Raw genomic sequence first — 19,654 nt, 5'->3', positions numbered from 1 at the left:
TTTTACGAAAAACTGGATTTTGTTTAGCATGCATATGTCCAACATCTGTGCATATTTTAACACAGATAAGTCTTTTGTAAAGATAGTTTGTTGCTGCTGGTAGTGGTTAAAAAAGGAAAAAACCATGCCGTCAACGTGCAGTTGATTAGCTTGAACAGGTCCTCTAATTACTTCAGTGTCATGGTAGTAATCTTTACAAACTGTTGTGATTTAAATTCAGTCTCCTTCCCCATCCCTCTGCCTTATATGAATTTGAAATGTTTGATATAGAAAGCAGTTAAGATGTAATCTATGCATAAATGGAAAATAGCTTTTACTTTATTTGATTTGAGTTGGCTTCTAAGTTTTTAATATAAGATTTTAAAAATAATTTTATTTTTATTAAATTTGAGCTATATTAGAAAAAAAGGATTAAGCAAGGAAATAAATATTTACATAATGTCCAGTATCTGTTCTTCTGCCAGCCCCATGCTAAATCTTCATGTTGATTTCTTCAAATGTTCCTCTTCATATTCGCTCCTGGGAACATGGGCAGAAAGCATCAAGTGAATAGAGGAATCTACTATTATCAGTGCCTGTTACAGTGTTGAAGCACTCATGCTTCCCCTTCTGTCCCTCCTCCAGCATTTGAGCATGTTCTGCAGGCAGGCCTATACAAGGGGAGCACATTAGCAGTTGCTGTCTCAATTCTTTCCAGCTGCTGACTCAGATGGACATGAAACTTCTCTGGGTTTCCTGGGTCCATAGCAGTTTTTGATAAGAGCACATTCAATTGGTGTTAATTGTTAGTGTCAACAGGACATTGATGGCAGATCTGAAGATGGATACGCAGACTCAAGAGATGCACATCCCACCCCATGATCTTTCCTGCTTTGAATGCCAACACTGAATGTTTGAGAGGTTCAGTCTCCTTGTGTGGCATCTTAACTTCTTCTCTCAGAAAGAGAAGCAGAATAGACTCCAAGCCCTATTACTACAAGAAGCTTTATATGCTAAATCTAAAAGCTTCTGGAGAGGAAAAAGACCAGAGGCCTGAACTGGAACTGAGGATTTTCAGTTGCAGAAAGAGACCAGTATTGAAAGGGTCGTTCGCTTCACCGAGCTCTGATTCTAAAATAACTGGCTAAATCTTTGATCCCCGTTCCCAGAGCTGTACATTTTGACTGAAACAGTTTGCTTTTAATTTGTTTGAGGCCCTTGTTGATTTCTGACCCTTAGTTCTGAGGAAAAAGGTCAAAACTAAAAACATTTTGGTGCTTGGGAAGATTTCCCATTTAGGTGTGTAATAAGATCCTTCAGATTATGGACATGTGTATTTATGGATCCTGACATTAAGGACTTTATATCATTGAAACATTCCCAAGCAATGGGTCCAAGGAGACCGTTGGATCAGAGTATCTCATCACTTCCAGTTCCATCTATTGTTACTTCGCAAATACTCAGAACAATGTCCTTAGGATCCTTTTGATTTCTCACCAATATTGGAGAACTATACAAGATATTCTTTCATTTGTCTTCGTAGCTGATGCCTACTTCAAGTTGTATCATCTGTCCTTTCTGTCAGTACAGGATGGGTTCTGCATTCAGAAGACCTGGATCAGTCTGTCTATCCAGAAATTCAGCCATTTCCTTTACCTTCTAAGAATAATTTTTCTTAGGCAGACTATCATAAATGTCTTTATCATCCTGATTACATGATACCAGACTACAACAATCAGCAGGGTTAGTGGATGCCATCCTGAATTCCATAGTTGTGCTGGCTGACTCCTCTGTTTCCCTATCAGTCCTTTTCAAGAGCTACATTGTAATTTTTATGTTGAGGTAATGGTGTCTGTACAGAGCTAAGAAACTTGAATACTAGACTGAGATCTGAAAGTGAAACATAAATAATGCACTGTTGTTCCTGATACACTGTACAAAGAAGAGGAGGAGGGAGATTGACCCCAAATTGGACATTCAGCATCATGAACAGGAGTTACCTGTGGACTCCTCTTCTGATAGAAATGTTGGTATCAGCTTGATCTCCTTCTGAAGATGCTGATTAATTTCAGGAACTGTAGTCAACAGAATGGGTACTATTCTAAACATACCATCCGTGGCAGTAAGAGGACGCTCCCCACCCTGTCCTTGATATACTTGGTGTTACATCTTCTAACAAGGTATATTCTTGCACATTTTGGAAGGTCTCTGGCAACCAGGGATGCCAGTATGGAATAGTCCATCATCCTCTCAATCACTGTCTTAAAACAAACAAACAAAACCCCTCTGCATTGTTACAAACAGAACAAAAGTTTAAAATCTGAAAATTTACATTGTATTCTTAATGACAGAGAAGGGAAAATATTAAATTCTTTGGCAAGATAACTGTTTTTTTTTCCCCACTCCTCTGATCATGAGGAATGCTAACTGTCAAGCTATCATGGCTCAGTGCCAATTTCATCATTTGGACAAAATGGCACTTTTTACAAAGAATATTCCTGAAATGTATCCAAGATTAGTCACTGCTCCTATCGAAGGACAGAATGTGACCAAGTATAGTCTTAAGGCATCCTTTGAAGTTTCAGGTGTAGCTTCAATCAAGATCAGTATCCACTGTTAACTCTTTGCATGACACCCATTATGTTCTTCTTCTCTTCCCTTTGAAACAAAATTAAAAAATACGGATCTTCCATTTGTGGGAAGTGGTCTCTTCAGTTCTAAAATGGACAAAGTCCTAAGAGCAAATGAAAGATGAGATCAGTGGCTTGGGCTTAAGGTCTTCTGCAGTCATTGAATGCAAGAAATCTTGCATGTGCCTTTAGATATCAGACAATACTATTTACCTTGTTTGTTGTCTTCAAAATTATACTCAGAAAATTTCAGTATCTACAGTAGCATTCTACAGCTTCTCAACTACAGTGTAGAAAGTGAGCCTCCAAACCAGGGTGACACCAAAGAATTTTTCTTCTTGCTAATCCTCAAGTTTAACATCAAGATTGAGAGCTGCAAACTAATCTTGGATCCTTCCTCCATTTTTGAGGCCATCTATTCCATTTTAATAAGTTGGAAAATATTACCATTGATAGGATATGAACATAATAAAAAGAGTCATTTATTTTGAGCATGCCCCTTTCTTTTCTGGGTTCTCTCTCAAGAAGCTCTTAAACAGAAATTCACTCTTTACTAAAGGAAGCAATAGAGGTGGTCTTAATCTCATTGTTTTGAAGGCTAGAATAATGAATTAGATACGTAAGCTATGTTCATACTATAGTTTGTTGGCGTAAGAGGTGTAACTAAGTCTCTCACAAACTCCCAAGCAACATAAATTATACCAACCTGTGGATAGAGCTATGTCATCCTCCAACAAAGCTCGCAAGGGCTAGACTAAGTTGATGGGAGAGCTCTCATCTGTTGACTTAGAGCAAGGGTGGGCAAAAGGGCCTTTGCGGGCCAGATTCAGCCTGCTGAGTGGGTTAATCCAGCCCATGGACACCCTGTTGCTCCTCTACCCCCAGGCCAATCAGAGCCTGGGGGCAGGGGTTAGCGCACAGTCTCTTCCAGCCCTGCCCCCGCCCTATAAGGGGTATGGGGCACTTAGAGTCAAAGTGCTGCGTGCCCCTTGCAGGATGGGGGCAGGGCGGGAGGAGACTTTCCACACTTCCCACCCTGCAAGAGGCATGTGGTGCTTAGAGTTAATCACTAGCTGCTACTCAGCTGGCAGTTGACTTTAAGTGTGGCACCCCCTTTCATGGTGGGGGTAGGGAGCAAGAGACTTCCCATGCTCTCCCTGCCCCCAGGCCCTGAGGTTTCCTCCCAGCGGGCACATTGAGGGAACTGCCAGCTCTTCAGAACAGCTGGTGGTTCTCTCTAGGAGGAACAGGGGCAAAGACTTCATGCACTCTCCCAGCCCCAGGCCAATCAGGGTCAGTGGATGGAAAAGCACAGAAGTGTCCTGCCAGTGCCCCTTCCACCTGAGGCCCTGCCCCTTCTGGGGCAGACCAGGACCACTTAAAAAATTTCTAAAGGCCCCTCTCCTTCTCCCCCCCCCCCCCCGTCTAAAAATTATCGCCCACCCTTGGCTTAGAGTGTCTGCACTTGTAAGCTCTATAGTGTAGTCATAGTGTTCTGAAGTGGTCATCTATCTTTCATCATGTTTTCTCATAATATCTGATAAATAGCTTCAAAATCTGATGGTGTTCTTATAGGAAATTGAGAAAAGGAGAAGAATAGAAGAAGCGTACAAAAATGCCATGACAGAGCTTAAGAAAAAATGTCATTTTGGAGGGCCAGACTATGAGGTATGCATTGTGCTTATTTCTTTCTTTGCTGTAATATTTTTATAGATTAAATCCTTTCATGACTAACTTGTATCCTTCATCAGTGACACGTGTGTGTGTGTGTGTGTGTGTGTGTGTGTGTGTGTGTGTGTGTGTAAAAGTATCAAAACACTTAGCCATGTGACTTTCCAGTGTAACTGATATCAATATTCATTTAAATACTTTTAACAGAATTCATTAAATACTTACTTTCCAAACAGGGAAACTTGGAGGAAGGGTTTCAATCTATAAAGTTGTAGAGAATGAGAGAAAGGAGAATCTTGTTCATTTGAGTACACTTAGTGAGACTGACAGATATTTTTGTATTTGAAATATGTATTATGAACAACACTGAAAATAAGATTTTTTTAAAAAAAATCAGCTTGCTTCATACATTTGACAGCACTTTATGGATAGTAAGTTTTGCCTCTGCCCTCTTATCAGTTTTTTTCCTTTTTGTATGCATCACTTATATAGAACTGGTAAGAGAAAAAAAATTTGAAATAGAAAAATGTGATGCAAAAACAATAGTTGAACTTGAAGATTGGTAAAATATCTTAATCTAATTTAAATGTAAACAATTATTTTTATATTTGTTAGTGTCCCTTTAAACTGGTTTGTCAATTCCCATCTTTCTTAAAAACTTCTCTCAGTTAAGCTATCAACATCTAAGCGGCTTCCCACTCAAATATGGAGCTGGTCAAATTTTGCAGACATAAACCTCTTTGTGGAATATTATGAAGCTTGTGCACCCATAGTGCAGATAAGTTCAATTATAGGTTACGCAAACACTTTCATTTCCAAGTAGGTCACAATTTTGTAAATACAAAGGTGCAAATCCTGACTGAGAAATGAAGCATTAATACATTTCATTCGAGATGCCAAGCAATTGTTCTGTATATGGTTTTTTAGGTTCAGCGGCTATTGTGTGGTTCAGACGTACACAGTGCAGTTAATAAAAGGATGGAGTACAGAGGTGGACTTTCTGTTCCTATATCAGGGGTGGTCAATAATTTTTGAAGTGGGGGGGCATGTCAGAAATTTCGGAAGTGGCTGCAGGCTGACCCTGGAGGGGCGGTGCCTTGGGAAAAAGGGGCAGGGTTGAGAGCTCCCCTACCAGGAGCTTTGCTTGGCCTCAGGTCCCTGCCCCCTGACTTCTAGCCAATGGAAGGGACCTGGAGCAGAGTGGAGGATGCCAGGGGCTAGCCTCCTCCCAGAGTTGTCTGGGGTGGAGGCTTAGATTTGATATAACACAACTTGCAGTCCTTAGCCCCGCTGCTAACCTGCTGTCTGGCAGCTGCCTAGCAGGCACAAGCCCTTTGTACAGAAGCAGTCGAAAGGGCTTGTGCCTCCTAGGCAATGGGCCAGTGGGGCATTGTTTAAAGGGCTTGCACATGCCGGGTGCCTATCCACGGATATCTGCATCTGGGGACAGACATTTCTGTCCATTCAGGGCTCTATGTATCAAGTGGAGGTTTTAACAAATTTTGCCCCACCCTTCCCAAGCCATGCCCCTTCTGTCAGCAGTAGGGCGTGTGGGGTGTTGAAGGAGCTGCTCTGCTATGTTTATGCTGCAGAAGATTCCTCTACACTGAGGTATCTTCTCCTTTCCTATTAGGGACACAATCAGGTGGTCTTGTGATTAAAAAGCAGTTGCACTGCACCCCAGGATCTGGGCTGTTTTATCCGTAAGCACCATCTGAACTTTGAAATTTGAAATGAACTGATGCATGTTACACTTCTTACCTTTCAATCATGAAACGCTTCTCCACGTGGGAAGTTAGTGGCAAGCTGTAATAGAAGTCTAATTGAAGTGCATTACCCTGCTGCATATTAAGTCACCATAGGATCTTACTATAGTGCACTACGAGTTCCATAGTGTTGATTTTCTAAACACAGTAACTTAGCTACACAGCCCTGCAGTTGGGACTATCGTTATGTGAATTGAAGTGTGCACCATGTGGATGCTGCAGATGCAAACTAAAAGATACCTCGTTCATTTTAACGTAGTCCTGCTCAACATGGACTTAGGTACCTTTTTAGTTTGCAGCATCAGCATCTTCCCAGGGCAATTAGACTGTAGCAGTTTGGTGTGTTCTATAGGTCAGCCCTATAGTTCACACTGCAGCACAGTATAAACTTAGCTTTAGTGCACAAAAAGGTAGTTAAAGTGTAGCCTTATATCTCAAATTGCCATGCATTAAGTTTGTGTGTGCAAGCTCTAAGGTATGCTGTTGGTGTTCAAAGACAATGTTTTGATACTTTTAACATGTATTGTAGTCAGGAATTTTGGCTTTTATTGAAATCCATTAATAATATTTGTAAATATTACAAGAAATGAATTAGTTGAAAATGTCTACCTATTTTCCTGGAAACTTCCATAGATTGTTTACTTACAACAACTAAAAGGTACTGAATTTAAAAAAAAATCCTAAGAAATAGTCATTTCATTGCTTCAGTGCATTTCTTCAGTCAGTTCAATATTCCTCCATGCTGCCTCCTCCAACCATAGCTTTTCCTGTGAAATCTAGCACTGATTTAATAAGAACTAAAAATTTCAAAACTAAAATTCCTGGATTTCTGCAAGCCATCAGACCTTCATGTTGAGATAATGCTTATTTGAATTAAAAGTTGCTTTATAGATTTAAAAAAAATTGATTACCTTAGGGATTGATGAATGTGTGAAGTTTCTGAGGGTATTTGGAACTTGAAAAATGGTACAATTTACTTAACACTCACCAACTAACATTTTTATTACTGCCATAAGGAAATATTTTTAAAATCTCCTAATATGAGAACTTTGCTGTTCATTGCTTTCTAAAAAGCGTGCAAGTATATATGAAGAGGCATCCATTGAGTTTGTAATAAAATTCTCAACTTCTACAGCCTCACAAAATATCTTTCTCAGTTCCTCTGGCATCCAGTAACTGCCAAAGCTCTTTCCAATGAAGTGAACATAGTGTCCAAATAGCTTGGACTGCCATAGTCTGGATTCTAGTCACAAGATTTCTATATTTCCTTATAGATCTTACATGAGTTCCAGTACAAACATAGCAGTACTAATCTAATGCAGCTGCAAAAACTGACTGATGAAAATAGATTTCCACACACCTTCCATCCTTTCAGTGGATAACAAAACAGGCAGTCCTCACATGAGGGTATTTCCTGCTTGCATGTTAAATTGGACAGAATAAGATACCATAATTTCATCCAGTTATAGTAAGAATTTGCTTTCTTAAGCTCTTCTAAAAGCAGTTTGCCAAATATCTCTAGCTATGTCATGAATTTGTCAGCTGACTGAATCACAAGAAAAGAAATTAACTTAACAGGCTGCAGCAGATTCCAGTACAACACAGGTTGAACTTTGTCTCAAATATTGTCATTTCTGTAGTTCGGACCCAAGGTGGCTTTTACTAGCCAATAACACCAAATAATGGTGTTCAAAGGGCTTTTGTGCATTACTATATGAAACAGTCTTCTGATTTCATAAACTGGTGACTTTTTGCTTAAATTCAATGCATTTCTTCAAGATGGATGGTTGGTCTCCAATTATCTCTTAATGGTTATATGCATGTCCCAAAATCCTTTGCAAGTGGGTGGCTGGCATACATTCTGCATATGTTTTAGTCTGTTCGCCAGAGGAAAATTCAGACTGCTAGTGGCCAGTCCAGATGAGAGAGAAGAAAGGGTGGGTAGTTGGGGGCCCTCCTACTCCATTGAGTAGGGCAGGAAGGTAATCCACTTAATTCCTCTTAAAGGAAAAGCTGAAGAGCAAAAGGCAGTTACAGGCCATCTGCAGATTCTGCAGGCGGTGGCTTGTGTTCAGTGGCTTATGTTCAGTTCATTGTTTTGAGTAGGTTTCCACTCTGCTTCTGAAGTCTTTTGTCCTTCTGATTAGTACTTGATCTTGACCCAGAACTGCCTCATTTTGAAACTGGTTAGAATGACCCCATGATCTTCTGTGTCCCTCAATCCAACATTTTCTGTGCCATTGCCACGCTGTGTCCTCAGTCTGTCCCATGTCTCCTTCCTCACCCCGGTTTAGTCCACCAGCTAAAGACCCCAACATAGTGGCTGTCCACTTAGTAAAACTTAAGAACAAAAATGAATTTTGAATTTCTGGCCCAAGCCATTTTAGAAAGATGATTCAGTGTACAGTGTTAAAAAAAATCAGACTTTCCATGAAGACTCTTCACTGGGAGAAGAATAGTACACGCTATTAATATGTTCTTCTTACTATCCTATCTGAAGAAAACTTGAAAATGATCACATAATTGGCTTTAACATTACAGTATGGGTTATTATGGAGAAGTAGTTTCTCCATAGTGAGTCTGTAAAATAAAAAGTCATACGTTAACCCACAGAGTCCATTACATGGATTCATGCAAGAACAAGTAAAGTTGGAGTATTCATAAGCTGCCATCGGTAAAACTGATTTCATTGTGTAAAGTTAACAGGCAAAGTAACAAACTTTTTGAATCAATAAACAATCTGTTCTTTCAGTTTAGATATAGCAGGGGTCCAAGATTTTGCACGTCATATTTGTATGTGTTTATAAGGGGTGAATTGAGGAAGAACAGATTAGCCTTAAAAAGACTAGTGTAATGATCACATTTAAAAATAAATACATTTATCAGTAACCAGCATTGTCTGGGAGTGGTGCAGGCCACACCATAGCTTCCTTCTTGGGGCTAGGAGTAGAAGGGGAGAGGTCCATGCAGGCCACCTGTTGGCTTCTTCCCAAGATGGTGAGGGGCACGCAGGCTTGCCTGCCAGCTTTTCTGTGTGGGCAACAGGAGATGTATACTGTGGTGGCTTGGGGGCAGCTCCAGGGAGAAGCTAGCAGGCAGCCTGGGTAGCAGAGGCCATGCTGCTGGTCAGTGGCTGCTCCCCGGAGCAGTAGGGCTAACTGCCCTCGAGTGGTCATTCAGGAATATAACTGTTCCTGCTCTAACACCTCTTCCTTTCCATTTTATGGAGAAACAATCGTATTCCACACACATTATGTTGTCCTGGCACCACCAGACCTTGGCTTTGCTTTAAGTTATAAGTGGAAGCTGCATACCAATTTGGTGGTCCTAGCTCTTATAATTGAGGAGCTCTTGAACAAACAGACTCAGATATACACACAGACAGATGCACACACTTTAAAATCTACAATAGATAACATTTTGTGATCAAGCTTAAAAGAGGGAACTTTAAGACTTAAACTATCATGCTGATTTTTATTTTTTGCATTTTTCTTTGTGTGGACAATTAACATATTTTATGTATGTCCGCAACTTTTCGTGACTGAAATACAGCTTAATATTTCATTGTCTATGTGCTGAAATCCCTGTAATGGAATAATAATTGAAATTACACTTTATACTGGGATTTGCACAAGAATGTATGGAAATATTTGTCTTGGCTTTGTAAAAGAATAGTCAAATAGTAAACTTTGTATGTGTGAGTAATATGTAAAACCTTAATTTTAGGCCAAATTGGGTCTGATTGGTTTAAGTGTGAATTTCCTGGCTTTTGTTAGCTTGTGTTACAGCTCTTAAATTATAGCTCTTTAAATGCATTGATCAGAGTATTATTTTATTTTACCAATTAGTACTTTATTTTAAATGCCACTCTTAAGAATTTTGTTCAACTCAAGTAATGGCAAAAAGATTTGCTATTGTAAAAAATGGCTTTTGTGTAATGGGTTCATAAGTATATTTGTTTTGTGCTTCATCTGCAAATAAAATTAGAACTTTTCAGTGATAAAAATAAATGCAATTTATCAAACTAGCTGACTTTCATTTTTCTAAATTAAACTGTTTTCTGAAGTGTAACATTCATGTTTCCTCAATTTTCTTTAACTGTTTGTCTGTTTTGGTTTAGGAAGGTCCTAATAGTCTGATTAATGAAGAAGAATTTTTTGATGCAGTTGAAGCTGCTCTTGACAGACAGGATAAAATAGAAGAACAGGTATTAATTTTACTAAATGTTTTAAGAGGCAATTATGCTCCTATTTTTAAAAAAATACCATACTTCAACCAAAGATCTTTAAGTTTTTATGGTCCAAATTCTGTCCTGGGATACATTCACAGAACTCCTGTTAACCTTGGAAGGTATTTGCTCACAGGTGTATACACAGAAGTTTGACCCTTAGAATTTATATAGTAAAATACTTATGGTATACGTAGCACCCAGAGACCATGTTATGAATAAGGACCCCATTGTGTTAGGAACGGGTCTCAAAATCAGGGCGCACAGGCCATCTGCAGCCCGAGCCGTTCCACAGTCTGGCCTTCACAAAGCTGCTGGCACGTGAGTCCCCGTGGCCCTAGGAGAGGGTGTCTGTACTCTTCTCCCAAGTCCAGACCATGCTCCACCCTCTCCCTGCCATCACACCTCTTCTCTTAAGCCCCCTACTCTGAGAGATGAGACTTTGGGGATTACCAGGAGTCCTGGTGTGAGGCAGCAGATGGTGACACTCTGGTGGCAGGAGCTTCAGGGAAGAAGAGCAACTCGGCAGCTTCAGCTGTCCGCCATTTCTCAGGCCAGCCCGGTTGCTACAGCTCACTGCGGCAGTGACAAGTGGAGTTCCCCAATCCTAGCTCGGGCTGGTTTGGGAAATGGCAGTGGAGCAGAGTAGATGCTGCTGTTGCTCTTCTTCCCTGCAACTCCTGCCACCGTGGAGAATACAAGGGGTCCCGACCATTCCTGCTGGCCCCAGCCTGTCCAAGACTCCATGGGACCTGAGTATGGGGGATTATCCCATCCCTAGGATGGTTGGGGTAGCCACTGTGGGGGCCCCCCTGAAAGTGCAGGACCCAAGATGGCCATGGCGACTCATCCTATGGATGGGTCGGCTCTGCACATACCTCCCTCAGGCTATAGGGATATGTGCTCCAAAGACCCTGTAATCTAAATAATACCTATTAGTTCTTTGAATAGTGGCCCCTTTTGGTGCTCCACTTCAGGTACACATGAAGATCAGATGATTTCTAGCTGTTAATGTCCACTGAGCCCTCACATGCTTCCTTTACTTCCTTGTGGCAGATGGAAATTATATAGGGGCTAGGGATGTAAAATTCCATTAATTAGTTAATCCGTAAACATTGTTTAACTAGTTCACCACTTAAACAAGTGAGGCAGGGAGGCTGCTCCCACTACCTCTGGACTGAAGTGCCCCCCACCATGGGTGGGGGCTGCTCTGGCTGGGCTGGAGCACCCCTGCCTGCGGCATGCTGCTCTGGCCAGGCCCACTGTGGCCAGGAGCTGCAGGTTAACCATAACAGGTAAGCATTACCCGGTAAGGATGATGCTTACCGGTTAACCATTCACATGTGCATTGTGGATCTTTGACCTCCACCAGAGGAATCTGCTACTAGCGAGGGCCACCTCCTCCTGGCTTGATGATGAAGTTGAGGAAACCTCAATGGTGCCTGATCTGGAGAACTTTGGAGGTCTCAGCAACTAATGTGGAGAGTGCTACAAAACCTGGAAATTCAGGCTGAGGAGGTGGTCAAGTATTCAGACCCAGTGATGAACATTCTTGACTTCTTTGGTCCCTCCCTTATTGACCTACCTGTCAACAGATCCTACAGGAGACGACTAAAACAATGTGGTATACTGTTGCTGCCTTAGCATCTACAACCATGAGGAACAAAGAGATCCTTCATTCATGTATGTCTGTACTCACCCACTGCAATATTCCCTAGTAGTACCTAGAGTGAATGAGCAGGAGTGCCAGGGCTACTAGGGTCCCTCTCCAAAAAATCAGGAGCCTAAAAAGTTGGACCTCTTTGGGAGGAAAATTTACTGGGAGGGATCCAGTTCCATATATCAAACCACCAGGCTGTCCTCAGAAGATAGTTACAACTACTGCAGAGCAATGGCCCAGTTTATGGAGTTGTTACCAGAGGACTCCAGAGCTGGGTTCTCGTTGCTAGTGGAGGAAGGGAAACTTGTTGCCCATGCTTCACTGCAGGAAGTCCTTGATGTGGTGGATTCGGCACCCCACACCATGTCCTCAGAGAGAGCCGTGAGAAATAGATCCTGGCTGCAAGTCTCTGGGCTCCTATAGAAGGTCTAGCAAACAATAAAGATCTCCCCTTTGAGGGTTCAGCCTTTTTCTGAGAAGACAGATTCCTGACTACATAGCCTTAAGAACTTAAAGATCACCCTGAAGTCCTTTTGGCCTCCACACTCCAGCTAACTAGCAGACATATTTTAATTTGCAGCCCCCACCTTGTTTTAACCAGTCTCAGCATAGGTAAAACTTTCCTTGGAGGAAAAAATAGGAATAATAGGAAGGCCTCACCCATCATCAGGTCCAGGCTCAGGTGAGACCAAATAATTATCTGGCCAGAAGCAGACCTTTTGAAGGTACATCCTGGGGTGTTGGACCAACTCGGACATTGTATCCATCCCACCTTACCTTCAGGTGCCAGCTGTCCCCTCTCTACTCTGCATGGGCTCAGGTTACATTGGATCACTGGGTTCTCTGCCCTTTTAACCCTACTTCCCTGTCCATCATGAGCAACCTCTCATGCAGGAGGTGCACTCACTCCTAATGCTGTAGGAGGTTCTTCAGGACCTGCCAATCAAAGGCTTCTATTCCCAGTATTTCCTAATATAGAAGTCAAAGGTGGTCTCAGGCCAATCCTAGACCTGCAAAGATCACAACAAACTTATGAAGCCAGCTGAAGTTTCTCAAGATCTTTTTGGCGCCTTTTATCCCTCCTTTGGATCCAGGAGAATAGTATGCCACCTTTGATTTGAAGGACACTTAACTTTCATATTTCAGTCAGTCCCACAGAAGGCATTTCAAGTTCGTGGTAAACCGTAATCATTATCCATTCTCATTCTTCTGTTCAGCCTGTTAGCAGCTCCTCAAATATTTACCAAGTGCATGGCAGTCATGATTGTGTTTCTATGCAAGCAACAGGTACAGGTGTTTCCATACCTCAACAACTGGTTAAAGCACAAGTGGAAATGCAAGTCAGCTTCATGAGGGCTATGTTCAGTGACCTGGATCTTTTACTGAATGTGCAGAGTCAACCCTATTACTTGTTCAGAAGTTAGAGTTTATAGGAGTGGAATTGGACTTGACTCTGGCCAAGGCCTATCTCCCAGAGTTGTTTCTCAGTCTCTTAAGTGATGGCATTTGAAACCTGAGGTAGTTCTCTACCACCCCGGCAAGGAATTGCCTCAAGCTTTTGAGACACATGCCCAGGTATACCTATGTGGTACAACATGTCAGGCTTGGACTTTGGCCTCTTCAGGTGTGGCTGGCGTCAGTGTACTGGCTAATTGAGGACGCCGTAACAGAGTTGTTACTCTACTGCAACCAATCCTCGATTCCCTCCTGTGGTGGCTCAGCCCGCAGGGGTTCCCCTCATGGGTGATGGACTCATCGGCATTGGGATGAGGGGCACACTTACAGACCTCACAACACAGGGTCTCTGGTCTTGGGCAGAGCTCCCTTCACATCAGTCTCAGAGTTGAGTGGTATGCCTAGCATGTCATACTTTGAATTCATCTGGAAGAGAAATATGTATTAGTCATGATGGACAACACAGTAGTGATGTTGTATATAAATAGACAGGGTGCTCTCTCCCCTGTGCTAGGAAGGTTGCAAATTGTGTTAACTTTTGCATAGCTCACTCAATACACCTGGAGGCATAGTACCTCCCCGGAGTACAGAACGAATTGTTCATGTGTCTACCAATACCCACCCTTCTTACCCCTTTCTCGGAGCAGCCGCCAAGAAGGAACCATGGGCTTGGCAGGTCAGCAAGATGCTAAATCTAGTGCCATGATGGTACCACCCCAGGAGGTACTGGGACTGACCCAGTGGATACTTCCAAGGGGAAGAGCCTTCCAGTTTCTGTGCATGCAGGGGGGGGGGGGGGTGCATACTGCATTGGAAAGGATATGACATTTCAAAGAACCATTTTTTTCTATGCCTTCCCCCAGCACCTGTAATTCTAAGGGTGTTGAACAAGATCAGTCAGGATGAGGCCAGAGTTACTCTCATACCACCTACCTCACTTAGCAAGCTGGTACATGTAACTACTTGTGTTAAACCGTCAGTCAAGCTCCCAACCATTCGTCATCACTTGTCTCAAGATGGGGATCACGTGCTTCACCACAGCCTAGCAGTTCTCTACCTCATGGCTCCTGGATGGTTCTCAGGAATGCAAGTTTCCAGCTTTATGGAAGTGCAGCAAATGGCATTAAACACTGGAAAAACATGAATCCACCCTACTCATTGCAAATATGGAAAAGATTAATCTGTTTGGGATGGTGATCACTACCTCCAGCTAGAATCCATTCACATTTCACTCATTCTAGATTATCTGCTGGAGCTGAAGAGTCCCGGATTATCCATCTATTTGGTCAAAGTGCACCTGCCTGTCATATCAGCCTTTCATCTCCCTGACCAGGGACTTTCCATTTTTGCTCCTTGGTTATCATCCAGATTTAGTAAGTGTCTGCTCAGGGCGAATTGCTCAAATTCGAGGCTCCTTACAGCTCCCAGACTGGTGACCTTTCCAAACAGGCCACAAACCAGTCCCACTGAGCGCTTCAGCAGCCTGCCTGAAGCCTCATGAGCAAAACCCCTCCGACACTCCTCCAATATCCATGCCCCAAATGATCCCAGGCCTCATACACCGGTGGGGGGGAGGGTGTCTTAGAACCCAATCCCACCTACCCCAAACAAGTTCTGTCCAGTTACAAGAAACCAGCCACAGATCCCTGGTCAATTTACCCTCTGGATCTTACCCACAAATCACGCTGAGCCAATCCTTTAGCATCTAACATCTAATGGTTTATTATTACAATAAAGAAAAGCATGAGAGTAAGGTTGCTAAAGGATAGTACATTACATGCATCGAATCTCCCAGTTCTCGATGCAGGCTCTAGCAGAGATGTTACAGCTGCTGGCTTAAAAGTCCTTGTTGCACATCCTAGGATCAAGATGGGTCCACAGTTCTTCCTGGCTCTTCAACCCCTGCTGCCTCTGGTATGAAGTGCTAAGCTTAGTACCGAGATGGAGTCGACCGCATGGACTCTTTATACATCCTTCCTGCAGCAGGTCACTTGGCCAGTGGCCTATCCCTGTGTTCCCTGCTGGCAGCCCTCAGGTGTCAGCCCTCATTCTTTAGGTATGTCCTTGGCCCGTTGAGTGCCATTGTCCCACAGGGCCTTGCTAATTAGCATGTCGATAGGCTGGGCTCTGCCCAATGCTTGACCACATGCAGAGAAATATTCAGTATCCACACAGATTCCAGATTCCTAACTACACACACACATTATACAATCACATGACTAGCGTACATAGGATCAGCAGGCAGTAAGCTTCTCTTCAACATCCCACAGGGCCCTCTTTTATACCATTTTTGGGACCAACACCCCCATCTATGGGTGCAGCAGTAATCTGGCTGCTTCCCTCCAATTCGGTAATGTGACAGTAAGGTTCTAGGTAATTTCTTCCCCCACGTTAGACATCTCTTCCCACCTTGAAACATCAACCTGTTTCTCAGCCATCTCTCAAAATCTGCATTTGTACCAATGTCAGCCTGCTCCCTACTTCATTTATCTATGAAGCTGACTGTTTTAGTTGCCATCACATTGGCTCATAGAGTCAGGGAGATTGAATGGCAGGTTTCCCTCCCCCTTACCTTTTCATGATCAAGTTTCTTTACATCCTCATCCTAAGTTCCTATCAAACTTTATAATTGGATTTTCATTTTAACCAATCTGTCCATCTACCCCTATATTTTTCTGAAACTCATAGTTCTTAGCGAGAATCCTATTTCCATATTCTGGATGTTAGAAATGCCTTTGCCTTCTACCTGGATAAGACCATAACAGCTTAAGAGACTGCTTAAACTCTCTGTATCCTTCACTGATAGATCTGAAGAGGCACCTATTTCTGCTCAGACTTTTTGAAAATGGATGTCAGGTTGTATGAGGATTTGTCTACCTGTGTGAGTCAGCAAGTGCTTAGCTGTTCCCCTCCCCGCCCCTGGGGGGTGGGGGAGGGGGTTAGAATGCATTCAGCAAGATTGCAGGCAACATTTGCTACATTTTTGAAGACCATGCCTTTTTCTGAGATACATAGGTCTACTGCTTGGATTTCATACTATATGTTTTCAAAGCTTTAAATTCTGCTTCTTGTCATCAGTCCTATGCAGTGCTGGGTTCTGCAGTGCTTTCTTCAGTTCTGGAATTTGTTCTAAAACTTCTTCCTTTTTCTAAGAATAGTGATCAGAAGACACATAAAATGAAGTACTCATAGGCACACTAGTCAAAGGAGGAAGAAGTGTGTACCCCTCTGGGTGCTTCGCTATCTGCTCTCCTTTGCCTCTTCTTTTCGGTCAACACTTAGGGAACAACTGAAGCAGAGACCTGAGGGCAGTTTGCCCGCCCACCCACCACTTATGTAGCCTCAATATCTGCCACAAGGAGACACAAAGCACATCTGTGGGTCGAATGGACACTGCTAGTTCAAAATTTCCTATTGAAAACTTGAGAGATGCATGTATACCTGAAAAACAATGCATGGGCAAAAACAACTAGGAGTCCTGTGGCACCTTAAAGGCTAACAGATTTATTTGGGCATAAGATTTTTGTAGGCAGGGATTTCTCCCATGAAAGTTTATACCCAGATAAATCTGTTAGTCTTTGTGGATGTCTTTGCAGATACAGACTAACATGGCTACCCCTCTGGTACAGCATACATAAGGACACTCATCTTGAAGAATTACAGTTACTCCATAGGGTGAATAACATTTTGGGTTTTTTTATTTAAAAAAAAAAATTGGTATGAAAAAATGGGCACAATAAAAAAGGTCATACATCAGGACAGCATGAATAGTTTGCTTCTCCTATTATCACCGAAGCATTTCTTAATAGAAGAAAACTCACTTTGGCTGTACTTAAGTGGATAACGTATACAAATAAGTATATCCAATATACAATACACATTTCTTAAATCTAATTGCTGTTGTCCCCTGAAGTTTCTGTTACAGTAAGTGACCTGTGATACAGTAAAAGGACTATATAGCCCTCCTCTTACATATATCTCAGTTCTACTGCCACCTACTAAATACTTCACCAAACAGCTGCTATGTACTAATAACTTAAACTTGTTTCTTTTAGTCACAGAGTGAGAAGGTCCGATCACACTGGCCAACATCAATACCCTCTGGTGATGGATATTCTGCGGTGGGGACTCACAGATTTGTCCAAAAGGTGAGATGTTTCCCAGGATCTTTTCAGAATACTTTTTGTGAATAAAATCACTATTTCCATTCTAACTGATGCATTAATCATTGGAATTGGTGAGATCTAATTTGTAGATGTTTCTAGTAACTTTGAATGGGTCACTCATAAGCATTTGATGTATCCAGGATTGGAGAAAAATTTTGGGTGACTATTTTAGAGTATTCCTGGTTTGTAGCAAGCTTGTCATAGCTTATGAGATTAAGAAAAAAACACCAGAAACTTTATATTGTTTAAATATGCTTTTTCTTACATATAAAAAAATCATTAAACTTGTTAAAATAAAAAAGCTAGGACTTCTTTTAGGGTTGATTTGGACCACCTTCAGTATTACTGGAAACGCTACTTTTTTCAGGGCTGTCTTGGGAGTATAATATAAAATAGTTGCATGAAATCAGCTTTTGCTGCTGTGCTTGCTGCTTATGGTGTTTTTGTTTTTCCTTTTCTTCATTATCTTGTGCTTGGAAGTTGGTACTGAAAGCTCTGTTGTGCCTTTGTTCTGATTACTTGATTTTTTCTTTGTCTGTCTCTGGTAGCCCTATAGTCGCTCTTCCTCCATGTCTTCCATTGATCTAGTCAGTGCCTCTGATGATGTTCACAGATTCAGCACCCAGGTATTGTAAGAATATATAGAGTGGCTTTATATATCTTTTTTGCTGTATTTCATCTTCTCTCTAACCTGGGTTCTTTTTTCTGTAAATCACTTGACCTTGTTTTAGATAATTATAAGTAGGCCCATAGCTAGGAGTTCACACTGTGGAACCAAAAGATTGTGTGTCTACATTTTATTTGCATTCATATCACTCTTGTAGAGGCCTTAATCTGGGGAACAATGAAGGATTGCAGTTGGCACAAAAATAAATAGTGTGCAACTTCAAGATCCCTCATTTCTAACATAATAACTTAAAATAATAAAAGTGAAATAAAACTTGGTGGGATAGAGATAAATTAACTAAAAGTGATAGTTGCTTTTCTTGCAAGTAAATCATTTATTTGATAGCTTTTAATTTCCCAATTTGTTTTTAGTTCATATATCTGTTACAATCACCTTTAAGAAACTAAATCTGTCTACATTCCAACAGCACTGTTTGCACCTCTGAGATTTTCTATTTGTAATTCAGCACTAAAAGTTTATTCCATACTTCATTGGGCATGCACAGTTTGAATTTGGAAAGTTTTTTTTTTAAATACATTTTATTATCAATTTGTGGCAGATTGACCAAGACATGCAATACCAAACTAAATATACTTGTAGATCTGCATGTGCAAGCCAAACATTTTTAATGCCCCTCTTGAAGTGTTCAAGGGACAAGCTGTTGAAAGAAGCAATGGAAAAAGCTGTCCTAAGGTAATAACAGTATACCCTTCTGACAACTGAACAAAAGAAGGATGAATGCATGACTTGATCAAAAAAACTGACAAATTGCTTTGTGATGTAGTCTGTTCCATTTTAATTGTAGCTACCATACAATTGCTCAGTATACATGTGCTAATAAGCCATACCAAGACCCTCAGGGTGAAATTTAACAGTATTTAGACCAGTGGTTCCCAAACTTTTTGACATCACGCCCTCCTTTTTGATTTTTGAAAAACCCTCACCCCTTCCCTCGCCCCCAGCAAATAGCAGCAAAACTTGTTGAGCAAAAAAGGAACTGAACAGGGCAGCAAAACTTGATTTGGGGGGGAGGCTGGGTCGCCTTGTCGTTCTCTCCCCCCACCCCGTGGAATTTCTTCATGGCCCCCCAGTTTGGGAACCCATGATTTAGACATTGCTGTGCTCAGCATTGTATAGCCTAATTGATTTAGGGGCCTTTTTTATTTCCAAAGGGAGTTTGGGCACTTAAGCACAAAATCCTCCTAAATACCTTCAAAAGGTCTGGACCTTAGCCCTTATATTGTTAATAACAATAATTAAAGAATGGGCTACAGACCCGTTTTGATGAAAACTGTATTTTTACAATAGAAGACTATAAATGTTGGAAGACAGTTAAGTGCCAATAAGCTTCAAAATAATGAAAGATAAAATAGTGAAGACCTTACTGAATTCCCAAACTTGCCATTCATACAACTGGATTTTCCCTCTGCTC

At 41.6% G+C, this 19,654-nt stretch overlaps 1 protein-coding gene across 2 annotated transcripts in view; it reads left to right on the top strand.

The window, feature by feature from the left end:
- CERT1 (ceramide transporter 1) overlaps positions 1–19,654 on the top strand; it is a 131,163-nt gene that overhangs the window by 84,343 nt on the left and 27,166 nt on the right. The window contains exons 8-11 of one of the 2 annotated variants that reach the window (XM_006124266.4): positions 4,185–4,277; positions 10,167–10,253; positions 17,445–17,537; positions 18,104–18,181. In XM_006124266.4, coding sequence (XP_006124328.1) covers positions 4,185–4,277; positions 10,167–10,253; positions 17,445–17,537; positions 18,104–18,181 — 351 coding nt within the window. The remainder of the gene's footprint in view (positions 1–4,184; positions 4,278–10,166; positions 10,254–17,444; positions 17,538–18,103; positions 18,182–19,654) is intronic. The other variant, XM_006124267.4, reaches the window with a different exon arrangement.

Source organism: Pelodiscus sinensis, chromosome 6, assembly GCF_049634645.1.
Source record: "Pelodiscus sinensis isolate JC-2024 chromosome 6, ASM4963464v1, whole genome shotgun sequence".
Lineage (NCBI taxonomy): Eukaryota > Metazoa > Chordata > Testudines > Trionychidae > Pelodiscus > Pelodiscus sinensis.
The sequence above is the reverse complement of the archived record's forward strand: the minus strand, read 5'-3'. Positions and strand labels throughout refer to the sequence as shown.